We start from the raw sequence: 15221 nt of genomic DNA, 5'->3' as shown, positions 1-15221 counted from the left end.
AGATGTAGTGTAGGGCTCTGTACTGGAAGCTGTAGTCTAGGGCTCTGTACTGGAAGATGTAGTCTAGGGCTCTGTACTGTAAGATGTAGTGTAGGGCTCTGTACTGTAAGATGTAGTCTAGGGCTCTGTACTGGAAGCTGTAGTCTAGGGCTCTGTACTGGAAGATGTAGTCTAGGGATCTGTACTGTAAGAAGTAGTGTAGGGCTCTTTACTGGAAGCTGTAGTCTAGGGCTATGTACTGTAAGATGTAGTGTAGGGCTCTGTACTGTAAGATGTAGTGTAGGGCTCTGTACAGTAAGATGTAGTCTAGGGCTCTGTACTGTAAGATGTAGTCTAGGGCTCTTTACTGGAAGATGTAGTGTAGGGCTCTGTACTGGAAGATGTAGTGTAGGGCTCTGTACTGGAAGATGTAGTGTAGGGCTCTGTACTGGAAGATGTAGTGTAGGGCTCTGTACTGGAAGCTGTAGTCTAGGGCTCTGTACTGGAAGCTGTAGTGTAGGGCTCTGTACTGTAAGATGTAGTGTAGGGCTCTGTACTGTAAGATGTAGTGTAGGGCTCTGTACTGGAAGATGTAGTGTAGGGCTCTGTACTGGAAGATGTAGTGTAGGGCTCTGTACTGGAAGATGTAGTGTAGGGCTCTGTACTGTAAGATGTAGTCTAGGGCTCTGTACTGGAAGATGTAGTGTAGGGCTCTGTACTGTAAGATGTAGTGTAGGTCTCTGTACTGTAAGATGTAGTGTAGGGCTCTGTACTGGAAGATGTAGTGTAGGGCTCTGTACTGTAAGATGTAGTCTAGGGCTCTGTTCTGGAATCTGTAGTGTAGGGCTCTGTACTGTAAGATGTAGTCTAGGGCTCTGTACTGTAAGCTGTAGTCTAGGGCTCTGTACTGGAAGCTGTAGTGTAGGGCTCTGTACTGTAAGATGTAGTCTAGGGCTCTGTACTGTAAGCTGTAGTCTAGGGCTCTGTACTGTAAGATGTAGTGTAGGGCTCTGTACTGTAAGATGTAGTGTAGGGCTCTGTACATGGAAGATGTAGTGTAGGGCTCTGTACTGTAAGATGTAGTGTAGGGCTCTGTACTGGAAGATGTAGTCTAGGTATCTGTACTGTAAGATGTAGTCTAGGGCTCTGTACTGGAAGATGTAGTCTAGGGCTCTGTACTGGAAGCTGTAGTCTAGGGATCTGTACTGTAAGATGTAGTGTAGGGCTCTGTACTGGAAGATGTAGTGTAGGGCTCTGTACTGGAAGATGTAGTCTAGGGCTCTGTACTGGAAGCTGTAGTCTAGGGATCTGTACTGTAAGATGTAGTGTAGGGCTCTGTACTGGAAGATGTAGTCTAGGGATCTGTACTGTAAGATGTAGTGTAGGGCTCTGTACTGGAAGATGTAGTCTAGGGCTCTGTACTGGAAGCTGTAGTCTAGGGATCTGTACTGTAAGATGTAGTGTAGGGCTCTGTACTGGAAGCTGTAGTCTAGGGATCTGTACTGGAAGATGTAGTGTAGGGCTCTGTACTGGAAGCTGTAGTCTAGGGATCTGTACTGGAAGCTGTAGTGTAGTGCTCTGTACTGGAAGCTGTAGTCTAGGGATCTGTACCGTAAGATGTAGTGTAGGGCTCTGTACTGTAAGGCTCTGTAGGCCTCTGTCACAAGAAAAGTAGTCTACACTTAAATAGGTCTGCCTCAAGAACTTCTTATGCAATAAAAACATGCCATCTCATGGCTGTTCTTCATCTATCGTCCTTGGCTATTATGGATGATATCAAACTCCCTTTCTGCCGACTGTTAGATGTGGTATATTCTGAATTATTACTCAATTCTATTCTAGCTTCTAGTTTCATGACACTGGCAATCTGTCTTGTCTGTCTCAGCTCGGTTGGAGAAACTGGTCTGGTGAAAAGCCCTGCTCTACTGTGTCTTTTAAACAGGAAAGACAGATGAATGTCTATCTGTGTTACACACAGTTGACTTGATACATTTAGCATATATAACAATTGCTTCCCATCTCATCCCAAATATGAAACTCCTACATGTACAATAATTGTGATTTTGAACAAAATGATCAAATCATCTCATTTTAACTCTCTGGAATATGCATGTGGTTAAAAGTACCAATTGTTCAAAGAGTAGCGAGGAGACGTTAAGCCTAAAATGTATTGAAACTGGGGAAATCACTTGCCATTATGCCACCAAATGGATGTTTAATCAACCATTCAGAGCCCCGCTGCGTTATAATTAGCGTGTGGAGGCGCCCATTCCCTACTATATAGCTTCAATTACGCAGCCATTCATATGCATAACTTGTATTCTTTTTTTTAAGGCCTTTTAATTGGCTGAGTGGTTTTTGTCGTTCTATTCAATCAGACTTCCTGCATTTTCAGCAGAGAGACAGACATTTACTAACCTCTCCTGACTGATAGCAAAGAGGAAGAAGTGTTTGTTTTGACAGAAAGTGAAATGCTATCCTGATTGTGGGAAATTATGATATAATACTGTAGGCGATAGGCCCAAACATTTGTCTGGAAAAAGAGTTACTGTGAATAAATAATAAACTCTCATTGATTCCGTGGCTTTGAAGTACAGTACATGACATAACTCAACTACAGTAAACATTGTTTTGTAGCTGCTGGCATCATGCATGATTTCCGCAATCCATAGAGGAACTGACTGTGAGTGGAGTCATGTTTTCATGCAACCATAAGCTTTCTGCTTCAGTCTCGTTGTTCCATAACATTAGATCATCACTGCTCATTTCTTGCAGTCCACAATGCTGCTTTCACAAGATATTCTGCTCTGTCTCCCTGTTGTTCCAGTGCCATAAGATCTACAGACGTGTGCTCCTGACCCTGTCCACCCCCTGGGCCCCCACTGTGGGGGCTTCGTCTGCCCCCTGGGACATTACCACTGTGGGGGCTTCGTCTGCCCCCTGGGACATTACCACTGTGGGGGCTTCGTCTGCCCCCTGGGACATTACTACTGTGGGGGCTTCGTCTGCCACCTGGGACATTACCACTGTGGTTGCTTCGTCTGCCCCCTGGGACATTACCACTGTGGGGGCTTCGTCTGCCCTCTGGGACATTACCACTGTGGGGGCTTCGTCTATGTAACACAGAACAAAGTTGTCCAAAGCCATGTGGCTCCTCTTCTGAGGACCATCATGGTCCATGGAGCACTGTATCAGACCAGGCTCGCTGGCTCCTTTAGTGCAGCACAGGGTCACCTTGGTGAGTAGGGTATCCAGGGGTTGAAGGGAATGCATCCAGACAGGCAGGAAGTCCCAGCTCTGCAGCCTCACTGGCAGACAGCCTGGCCTGTGTACCTGCAGCATGTTCACCACAGACACCAAGAGGAGGGCCGCAGCGAAGGGCACGCCCACCCCAGCCATTATCTGCCAGCCTGCCATGGAGAGGGCGAAGACAAGCGAGGGCAGGAGCAGGAAGCACAGAAGCAGGTAGAGTACAGCGAACCAGCGATACTTGGCCGTGCGCTGCCCCAGAGTCCTGGCCATTCGGATGGGCAGGCGGGTGGTGGGCACAGGGTACCACAGCAGAATGCCCAGTATGTTGAAGAAGAAATGACACAAGGCGACCTGTAGAACAGACCAGGGTAATGTAATGAGAGATATATGATGGAACAGAAGACCCTGTAAATAGACAAGCACCCCCGTGCTTCTACATCTGCATTGCTTGCTGTTTGGGTTTTTAGGCTGGGTTTATGTACAGCATTTTGTGACATCGGCTGATGTAAAAGGGGCTTTATAAATACATTGGATTGATTGATTGATTGGAAAGGATAACAAAAACAGTAATGTAAAGTTCCAGTGTAAAAGGATGAGATACCTGGAAAGCTGCGGCCAGCTTGTCCCCTGGGCTTGCCAATGCTGCCAGGATAGCTGTGGTGGTTGTACCAATGTTTGACCCCAGGGTCAAAGGGTAGGCACGTTCAATGCTGATAACACCAATACCTGAGAGCACAAAGTACAATGGCATCACAGAGCCATGTGATGGGGCTGCAATTCCATAGACTGAAGCTTTATTTAGTAGAGGAATCATATGGTTGGTGAGGAGACAGCATTATCTAGTTCCAGGTAAGGAACTGCTGGCTGGAGCAACAACACGTCTGATAAGTTGATCCTCAACACTGGGGCCCCTCAGGGGTGTGTACTTAGTCCCCTCCTGTACTCCCTGTTCACCAACGACTGCGTGGCCAAACACGACTCCAACACCATCATTACATTTTCTGATGACACAACAGTGTCCCCCACCCACATGTACATGTACCAAGAGGCTCCTCAACCTGATCACCGACAACGATGAGACAGCCTATAGGGAGGAGGTCAGAGACCTGGCAGTGGGGTGCCAGGACAACAACCTCTCCCTAAATGTGAGCAAGACTAAGGAGCTGATTGTGGACTACAGGAAAACGGTGGGCCGAACAGGCCCCCATTAACATCAACGTGGAGCGGGTAGAGACTTTCAAGTTCCTTGGTGTCCACAGCACCAACGAACTATCATGGTCCAAAAACACCAAGACAGTAGTGAAGAGGGCACGACAAAACCTTTCCCCCTCAGGAGACTGAAAAGACTTGGCATGGGTCCCCAGATCCTCAAAAGGTTCTACAGCTGCACCATCGAGAGCATCCTGACCGGTTGCACCTGATATGGCAAATGCTCGGCATCTGACCGCAAGGCGCTACAGAGGGTAGTGCGAACGGCCCAGTACATCACTAGGGCCAACCTTCCTGCCATCCAGGACCTATATAATAGGCGGTGTCAGAGGAAAGGCCATAAAATTGTCAGAGACTCCAGTCACCCAAGTTATAGACTGTTTTCTCTGCTACCCCAAGGCAAGCGGTACCGGAGCGCCAAGTCTAGGACCAAGAGGCTCCTCAACAGCTTCTACCCCCAAGCCATAAGACTGCTGAACAATTAATAAAATCGACACCAAACAATCCCCCCCCACCCCTCTTGTACACTGTTGCTACTGCTGCTCGCTGTTTATTATCTATGCATAGTCACTTCATCCCTACCTACATGTACAAATTACCTCAAACCTGTACCCCCGCACACTGACTCTGTACCGGTACCCCCTGTATATAGCCTCGTTGTTGTTAGAATATTGTGTTACTTTTTATAATTTTTTACTTTAGTTTATTTAGTAAATATTTACTTAACTCTTCTTGAACTGCACTGTTGGTTAAGGGCTTGTAAGTAAGCATTTCACAGTAAGGTCTACACGTTGTATTCGGTGCATGTGACCAAAAAAGTTTAATTTCATTTCATTTGAATAGCAGTAACTATTCTGTGTGAAAGACTTTGTCTCCGTGCCTGCACAGCAGATCTTAAACTCCAGGGGATTAACCATCCCAGAAATAAGGATTCCATGGAGCCACAGCTCACTCCCATGCTCCGTGGGAGAGTCCAGCCACTGTGCAGTTAATTATTGCTGATCTCAGAACACTGAGGTAGATCTATCCCCCAGAGAGTGCCGGGGATTAGACAGCATGAAACGGATCCTCCACTCTCTAGCAAATAATACACCTGGCTCTATCATCAGACACACATAATTCATTCCCAAACAAAACCAAACTTAATTCATATTAATATAACCTCTTGTTTCTCATGTAAGTGTTTCATCAACAAATAGAACAAAAACAAGCCCTGCATTATTCAATTGGGTTAATGCCCCCCCCACATAAAAAAAAGTGAAATTCATGAGAAAAGTAATACCTCACCAAGGCTTAAAGAGAAACTAGTGCCACCACCTCATGAACTCATATGTGTCACTATCACCACCAGAGGAATGAGTCATTTGATCTCCTGCTCAGGTCAGCTGGCTACAGAATACCTTCAGCTTGGAAGATTACAGGGCCCGTATTCTTAAGCGTCTCAGAGTAGGAGTGCTGATCTAGGATCAGTTTTGTATATTAGATTATGATGAATAAGGTTAGATAGACGGGGGGGCTGATTCTAGAGGATTCAATCAGATTCGCTCTAGCCGATTCCTTGTTGTTTAGCTGATTAGCTGTTGTTTTGACATGTCGGAGGTGGAACTGTTGAGCTGTCAAATCCAGAAGTGGCGTTATACCTAAAGCAGACATTGCCATTGGCTGCACGGAGTCACGTTAAAAGAAATCCCGTGCAGCCTTGTTTATAAATTCTAACCCTGGAAAAGAAGTAGTAGTTTATTACAGTTCTACAGGTGGGCCGTGCTTGGGAGCTAAAAAATTCAGACCCCTTGACTTTATGCACATTTTGTTACGTTACAGCCTTATTCTTAACTTGATTTTTTTTAAATCTCATCAATCTACACACTATACCCCATATTGACAAAGGAAAAACAGATTCCATTACATAAGTACCCAGAATCCTTTACTCTGTACTTTCTTTAAGCACTTTTTGGCAGCGATTACACCCTCAAGTCTTCTTGGGTAAGACACAACAAGCTTGGCACACCTGTATTTGGAGGGAGTTTCTCTCATTCTTCTCTGCCGATCCTCTCAAGCCCTGTCAGGTTGGATTGGGAGCGTTGCTGCACAGCTATTTTCAGGTCTCTCCAGAGATGTTCGATCAAGTTCAAGTCCGGGCTCTGGCTGGGCCACTCAAGGACATTCAGAGACAACTCCTTCAGAGACCACTCAACACAGAGGGCACTCCTGTGTTGTCTTGGCTGTGTGGTTAGGGTCGTTGTCCTGTTGGAGGGTGAACCTTCGCCCCCGTCTGAGGTCCTGAACGCTCTGGAGCAGGTTTTCATCAAGTATCTCTGTACTTTGCTCCGTTCATCTTTCCCTCGATCCTGACTAGTCTCCCAGTCCCTGCCGCTGGAATACATCCCCACAGCATGATGCTGCCACCACAAATGCTTTGCCGAAAGGATGGTGCCAGGTTTACTCCAGATGTGACGTTTGCCATTCAGGCCAAAGAGTTCAATCTTGGTTTCATCAGACCAGAGAATCTTGTTTCTCATGGTCTGAGAGACTATAGGTGCCTTTTGGCAAATTCCAAGCGGGATGTCATGTGCCTTTTACTGAGGAGTGGCTTCCGTCTAGCCACTCAACCATAAGGGCCTGATTGGTGGAGTGCTGCAGAGATGGTTGTCCCAACTCCACAGAGTAACTCTGGAGCTCTGTCAGAGTGACCATTGGGTTCACCTCCCTGGCCAAGGCCCTACTCCCCCGATTGCTCAGTTTAGCCCAGCGGCTAGCTCTAGGCTTGATGGTTCCAAACTTCTTCAATTTAAGAATGATGGAGGCCACTGTGTTCTTGGGGACCTTCAACACTGCAGAATATTTGTGGCACCCTTCCCCAGGTCTTTGCCTCAACACAATCCTGTCTCAGAGCTGTATGGACAATTCCTTCAATCTCATTGTCGCGACCTGATCGGTTTCACCTGTCCTTGTAATTGTGTCCACCACCCTCCAGGTGTCGCCCATATTCCCTATTATCCCCTGGGTACTTAGAGTTGAAGTTGGAAGTTGTCATACACCTTAGCCAAATACATTTAAACTCAGTTTTTCACAATTCCTGACATTTAAACGCAGTAAAATGTCCCTCTCTTAGGTCAGTTAGGATCACCACTATGTTTTAAGAAGGTGAAATGTCAGAATAACAGCTTTTATTTCTTTCATCACATTCCCAGTGGGTCATAAGTTTACATACTCAATTAGTATTTGGTAGCATTGCCTTCAAATGGTTTAACTTGGGTCAAACATTTCGGGTAGCCTTCCACAAGTTTCCCACAATAAGTTGGGTGAATTTTGGCCCATTCCTCCAGACAGAGCTGGTGTAACTAAGTCAAGTTTGTAGACCTCCTTGCTCGCACATGCTTTTCAGTTCTAACAACAAATTTTCTACAGGATTGAGGTCAGGGCTTTGTGATGGCCACTCCAATACCTTGACTTTGTTGTCCATAAGCCATTTTGCCAATACTTTGGAAGTATGCTTGGGGTTGCGACCAAGCTTCAACTTCCTGACTGATGTCTAGAGATGTTGCTTCAATATATCCACATAATTTTCCTGCCTCATGATGCCATCTATTTTGTGAAGTGCATCAGTCCCTCCTGCAGCAAAGCACCCCCACAGCATGATGCTGCCACCCCCGTGCTTCACGGTTGGGATGTTGTTCTTCAGCTTGCAAGCCTCCCCCTATTTCCTCCAAACATAATGATGGTCATTATGGCCAAACAGTTCTATTTTTGTTTCATCAGACCAAAGGACATTTCTCCAAAAAGTATGATCTTTGTCCCCATGTGCAGTTGCAAACCGTAGTCTGGCTTTTTATGGCGGTTTTGGAGCAGTGACTTCTTCCTTGCTGAGCAGCCTTTCAGGTTATGTCGATATAGGACTCATTTTACTGTGGATATAGATACTTTTGTACCTGTTTCCTCCAGCATCTTCACAAGGGCCTTTGCTGTTGTTCTGGGATTGATTTGCACTTTTCGCACCAAAGTACGTTCATCTCTAGGAGACATACCGTCTCCTTCCTGAGCGATATGGCGGCTGCGTGGTCCCATGGTGTTTATACGTGCGTACTATTGTTTGTACAGATGAGCGTGATACCTTCAGGCGTTTGGAAATTACTCCCAAGGATGAACCAGACTTGGGCTCTACAAAATAACATCTGAGGTATTGGCTAATTTGTCTGGATTTCTTTTGACTTTCCCATGATGCCAAGCAAAGAGGCACTGAGTTTGAAGGTAGGCCTTGAAATACATCCACAGGTACACCTCCAATTGACTCAAATGATGTCAATTAGCCTATCAGAAGCTTCTAAAGCCATGACATCATTTTCTGGAATTTTCCAAGCTGTTTAAAGGCACAGTCAACATAGTGTATGTAAACTTCTGACCTACTGGAATTGTAATACAGTGAATGATAAGTGAAATGTTCTGTCTGTCAACAATTGTTTGTAAAATGACTTGTGTCATGCACAAAGTAGATGTCCTAACCGACTTGCCAAAACTATAGTTTGTTAACAAGAAATGTGTGGAGTGGTAAAAAAAAAAACGAGTTCTAATATCTCCAAACTAAGTGTATGTAAACTTCCTATTTCAACTGTATACCTGTGTTCTCTTTTTGTCTGTTGCCAGTTAGTCTTGTTTGTCAACCTGTGTTTGTCTCAGCTCCTGCTTTTCCCCTGTCTCTTTGTTTCTTGCCCTCCTGGTTTTGACCCTTGCCTGTCCTGACTCTGAGCCCGCCTGCCTGACCTCTCTGCCCTGCCCTGACCCTAAGCCTGAATGCCGTCCTGTACCGTTGCCCTCTACTCTGGATTATCGACCACTTCCTGCCTTGACCTGTCGTGAGCTTGCCCCTGTTGCTGCAATAACCTTTGTTACTTCAACACAGTCTGCATTTGGGTCTTACCTGAAACCTGATACTCATGGATTGCTTTATTCTCTGACATGCACTGTCAACTGTGGGACCTTAAATAGACAGGTGTGTGCCTTTCCTAAATCATGTCCAACCAATTTAATTTACCACAGGCGGACTCCAATCAAGTTGTAGAAACATCTCAAGGATGATCAATGGAAACAGGATGCACCTGACAATTTCGAGTCTTATATCAAAGGGTTTTTATATTTATTTAATGTGCAAAATACATTTAAAACCTATTTTCCCTTTGTCATTATGGGATATTGTGTACAGTTTGCTGAGGATTTTTTTTAAATGTAATCCATTTTAGAATACGGCTGTAACATAACATGTGGAAAAAGTCAAAGGGTCTGAATGCTTTCTAAAGGCACTGTATGACCTAAATAAAAACAATGATCTGCTTTATAGGTCCCGGTAAAGGACTTTGAATCTAGTCCTAGATCAGCACTCCTATGAGCCCAGAACTTACAAAGTGATCTGCATGGTAAATAGTATTCGTAACACTCACCTATGAGAGGAGTGATGGCAGAGGTGAACACTGAGCTGCTCTGAACCACAAAGGTCATGCCAGCCCCCACTAGGATGGCCAGGTAACCTGCCAGCCAGCCAAACGGGTAGGGGAAGTCTGGAGGAGGGGAGAGAGGGGAGATTCATATTATTTACAGTATGTGGAGTTTCAGTAAAGAGCTTTCAAGGGAAATACAGTGGGGCAAACAAGTATTTAGTCAGCCACCAATTGTGCAAGTTCTCCCACTTAAAAAGATGAGAGAGGCCTGTAATTTTCATCATAGGTACACTTCAACTATGACAGACAAAATGAGAGAAGAAAATCCAGAAAATTACATTGTAGGATTTTTAATTAATTTATTTGCAAATTATGTCTGACTAAATACTTTTTTGCCTCACTGTATGTCAGATGCTGGGATTGTTATTTTATGCTGCCAAACATACCCTCGTAAAACTGACTATCCTACCGATCCTCGACTTCGGCGATGTCATTTACAAAATAGCCTCCGACACTCTACTCAGCAAATTGGATGCAGTCTACCACAGTGCCATCCATTTGGTCACCAAAGCCCCATATACAGTACTACCCACGACTGCAACCTGTATGCTCTCGTTGGCTGGCCCTCGTCGCCAAACCCACTGGCTCCAGGTCATCTACAAGTCTTTGCTAGGTAAAGCCCCTCCTTATCTCAGCTCAATGGTCACCATAGCAGCACCCACCCGCAGCACGTGCTCCAGCAGGTATATTTCACTGGTCACTCCCAAAGCCAATTCCTACTTTGGCCGCCATTCCTTCCAGTTCTCTGCTGTCAATGATTGGAAGGAACTGCACATCTCCCTCACTAGCTTTAAGCACCAGTTGTCAGAGTAGCTCACATACAGTGCCTTACGAAAGTATTCGGCCCCCTTGAACTTTGCGACCTTTTGCCACATTTCAGGCTTCAAACATAAAGATATAAAACTGTATTTTTTTGTGAAGAATCAACAACAAGTGAGACACAATCATGAAGTGGAACAACATTTATTGGATATTTCAAACTTTTTTAACAAATCAAAAACGGAAAAATTGGGCGTGCAAAATTATTCAGCCCCCTTAAGTTAATACTTTGTAGCGCCACCTTTTGCTGCGATTACAGCTGTAAGTCGCTTGGGGTATGTCTCTATCAGATTTGCACATCGAGAGACTGAAATTTTTTCCCATTCCTCCTTGCAAAACAGCTCGAGCTCAGTGAGGTTGGATGGAGAGCATTTGTGAACAGCAGTTTTCAGTTCTTTCCACAGATTCTCGATTGGATTCACGTCTGGACTTTGACTTGGCCATTCTAACACCTGGATATGTTTATTTTTGAACCATTCCATTGTAGATTTTGCTTTATGTTTTGGATCATTGTCTTGTTGGAAGACAAATCTCCATCCCAGTCTCAGGTCTTTTGCAGACTCCATCAGGTTTTCTTCCAGAATGGTCCTGTATTTGGCTCCATCCATCTTCCCATCAATTTTAACCATCTTCCCTGTCCCTGCTGAAGAAAAGCAGGCCCAAACCATGATGCTGCCACCACCATGTTTGACAGTGGGGATGGTGTGTTGCTTTTACGCCAAACATAACGTTTTGTATTGTTGCCAAAAAGTTCAATTTTGGTTTCATCTGACCAGAGCACCTTCTTCCACGTTTGGTGTGTCTCCCAGGTGGCTTGTGGCAAACTTTAACCGACACTTTTTATGGATATCTTTAAGAAATGGCTTTCTTCTTGCCACTCTTCCATAAAGGCCAGATTTGTGCAATATACGACTGATTGTTGTCCTATGGACAGAGTCTCCCACCTCAGCTGTAAATCTCTGCAGTTCATCCAGAGTGATCATGGGCCTCTTGGCTGCATCTCTGATCAGTCTTCTCCTTGTATGAGCTGAAAGTTTAGAGGGACGGCCAGGTCTTGGTAGATTTGCAGTGGTCTGATACTCCTTCCATTTCAATATTATCGCTTGCACAGTGCTCCTTGGGATGTTTAAAGCTTGGGAAATATTTTTGTATCCATATCGGGCTTTAAACTTCTTCACAACAGTATCTCGGACCTGCCTGGTGTGTTCCTTGTTCTTCATGATGCTCTCTGCGCTTTTAACGGACCTCTGAGACTATCACAGTGCAGGTGCATTTATACGGAGACTTGATTACACACAGGTGGATTGTATTTATCATCATTAGTCATTTAGGTCAACATTGGATCATTCAGAGATCCTCACTGAACTTCTGGAGAGAGTTTGCTGCACTGAAAGTAAAGGGGCTGAATAATTTTGCACGCCCAATTTTTCAGTTTTTGATTTGTTAAAAAAGTTTGAAATATCCAATAAATGTCGTTCCACTTCATGATTGTGTCCCACTTGTTGTTGATTCTTCACAAAAAATGCAGTTTTATATCTTTATGTTTGAAGCCTGAAATGTGGCAAAAGGTTGCAAAGTTCAAGGGGGCCGAATACTTTCGCAAGGCACTGTATCACTGCACCTGTAAATAGCTCATCTGTAAATAACCCATCCAACTACCTTATCCCCATACTGTTATTTATTTTGCTCCTTTGCACCCCAGTATCTCTACTTGCACACTCATCCTCTGCACATCTATCACTCCAGTGTTTTAATTGCTAAATTGTAATTATTTCGCCACTATGGCCTATTTATTGCCCTGCCTCCCTTATCCTACCTCATTTGCACACATTGTATATATATGTTTTTCTATTGTATTATTGACTGTATGTTTGTTTACTCCATGTGTAACTCTGTGTTGTTGTTTGTGTTGCACTGCTCTGCTTTATATTGGCCATTTCGCAGTTGTAAATGATAACTTGTTCTCAACTAGCCTACCTGGTTAAATAAAGGTGAAATTAAAAAAATAAAAATAAAAATATTTTACTGACTGCATAATCTACCTCTGTTTAATTACAGCTTTGTTTTCCTCACACAACCGAAGTGTATCTATGCTTACTAAATGGCTACGTAGTGCTTATGTAAAAGCTGTGCAGAGCCTATGGGCATCACCTCTAATAAGCTATGCAGAGCCTATGGACACCCCCTCAAATAAGCTATGCAGAGCCTATGGACACCCCTCAAATAAGCTATGCAGAGCCTATAATGGGCCCCACCTCTAATAAGCTATGCAAAGCCTATGGACACCCCCTCAAATAAGCTATGCAGAGCCTATAATGGGCCCCACCTCAAATAAGCTATACAGAGCCTATGGGCCCCACCTCTAATAAGCTATGCAGAGCCTATGGGCCCCACCTCTAATAAGCTATGCAGAGTCTATGGGCCCCACCTCTAATAAGCTATGCAGAGCCTGTGGGTCCCACCTCTAATAAGCTATGCAGAGCCTATGGACACCACCTCAAATATATATTATTTGCAATCATACACAACAGGGAGGGAAAAAATAAATCAGAACTAGGTTTTCTGATCTCAATCTTCCAGTCACATTTATATTACACCCACCTGTGTTGATGATCCTCTGGATGGCCTTAGCCACCTGGCCTTGGAGCAGGGAATTGAGCAGCTTGACCAGCAGCAACAAACAGGTGCACAGGAGCAGAAGAGAGCAGGCTAGCAGAATGAGGCCTACCGCCAGGTCGGGCAACCACGAGTCCACAAACAGATGGCTGCCTAGGGACATCAACAGAGGACTGGTTCAGTCTTTCTTTTATCTGTCAAGATGATCTGTCACTAAGGCCCCACTACGGGTCCAACTAGGGCCCGCAGCCCCAGGACTGTAGCAGAAGCAGTATGACTGTCACGTACTTCCCTGTGACAGTACTTTGACACTCCCTCAATTCCAAGAATGAAAATTACATTGATTTACATTTTTCTATATTTACAAGCAGAGTCATGTTCTGTGTTGTCCAGGTTGTTGCATTGCTTTGCCAGCAGGGTTGTACTGACGTACAGTTGAAGGAATCACCAACAGAAACATTCACAGAGGACTGCAGGGGGATGAGAGAGAAACATCTGTCTTTGAAAACACCAAACCAGTGACTCCAGATATTTTGCATATCAAGAGAGGCCTGTGGCATTTGGTCTTACCGTTAGGATGTGATTCTTACACCATACCCTCACCAGACTCCTGTTACTCGTGGCCTCATCTCCCATGGCGATGCCTGTGATGACAGACTTGTCCAACTGTAAGGAAAAACGGGAATAAAACATGATATCGCGAGGTGATCAAAGGAAGGATGAATGATCCAAAGACAAGCTCATAAGTCTTTCTACATTCCTGGACATGTGACTCGTGTTTGACCAAAGCCACACAGTGCAGACCCACATATTTTGCCCAACCCAGACAGTACCTTTTATGATGAGTTTGGTGAGTGGTTCAGTGCCTGAATGATGAGTTTTGTGAGTGGTTCAGTAGCTGAATGATGAGTCTGGTGAGTGGTTCAGTAACTGAATGATGATTTTGGTGAGTGGTTCAGTACCTGAATGATGAGTCTGGTGAGTGGTTCAGTACCTGAATGATGAGTCTGGTGAGTGTTTCAGTACCTGAATGATGAGTTTGGTGAGTGGTTCAGTAACTGAATGATGTGTCTAGTGATTGGTTCAGTACCTGAATGATGAGTCTGGTGAGTGGTTCAGTAACTGAATGATGAGTCTGGTGAGTGGTTCAGTACCTGAATGATGAGTCTGATGATTGGTTCAGTACCTGAATGATAATCATCTACATAACATACAGTGCCTTGCGAAAGTATTCGGCCCCCTTGAACTTTGCGACCTTTTGCCACATTTCAGGCTTCAAACATAAAGATATAAAACTGTATTTTTTTGTGAAGAATCAACAACAAGTGGGACACAATCATGAAGTGGAACGACATTTATTGGATATTTCAAACTTTTTTAACAAATCAAAAACTGAAAAATTGGGCGTGCAAAATTATTCAGCCCCTTTACTTTCAGTGCAGCAAACTCTCTCCAGAAGTTCAGCGAGGATCTCTGAATGATCCAATGTTGACCTAAATTACTAATGATGATAAATACAATCCACCTGTGTGTAATCAAGTCTCTATATAAATGCACCTGCACTGTGATAGTCTCAGAGGTCCGTTAAAAGCGCAGAGAGCATCATGAAGAACAAGGAACACACCAGGCAGGTCCGAGATACTGTTGTGAAGAAGTTTAAAGCCGGATTTGGATACAAAAAGATTTCCCAAGCTTTAAACATCCCAAGGAGCACTGTGCAAGCAATAATATTGAAATGGAAGGAGTATCAGACCACTGCAAATCTACCAAGACCTGGCCGTCCCTCTAAACTTTCAGCTCATACAAGGAGAAGACTGATCAGAGATGCAGCCAAGAGGCCCATGATCACTCTGGATG

At 44.5% G+C, this 15221-nt stretch overlaps 1 protein-coding gene across 1 annotated transcript in view; it reads right to left on the bottom strand.

Annotated features, from left to right (window-relative positions):
* Positions 1-343: 343 nt before the first annotated feature.
* The window catches only part of LOC139388216 (sodium-dependent phosphate transport protein 2B-like), an 18121-nt gene continuing 3243 nt past the window's right edge, over positions 344-15221 (bottom strand). The window contains exons 6-13 of the mRNA XM_071134769.1: positions 13935-14030; positions 13714-13834; positions 13350-13517; positions 9873-9989; positions 3833-3957; positions 2826-3582; positions 1051-1636; positions 344-812 (exon numbers count right to left, since the gene is read on the bottom strand). Coding sequence (XP_070990870.1) covers positions 344-812; positions 1051-1636; positions 2826-3582; positions 3833-3957; positions 9873-9989; positions 13350-13517; positions 13714-13834; positions 13935-14030 — 2439 coding nt within the window. The remainder of the gene's footprint in view (positions 813-1050; positions 1637-2825; positions 3583-3832; positions 3958-9872; positions 9990-13349; positions 13518-13713; positions 13835-13934; positions 14031-15221) is intronic.

This window comes from Oncorhynchus clarkii, chromosome 29 (assembly GCF_045791955.1).
Source record: "Oncorhynchus clarkii lewisi isolate Uvic-CL-2024 chromosome 29, UVic_Ocla_1.0, whole genome shotgun sequence".
In the NCBI taxonomy this organism is placed as follows: domain Eukaryota; kingdom Metazoa; phylum Chordata; class Actinopteri; order Salmoniformes; family Salmonidae; genus Oncorhynchus; species Oncorhynchus clarkii.
This window is presented reverse-complemented; position numbering and strand designations above follow the sequence as displayed.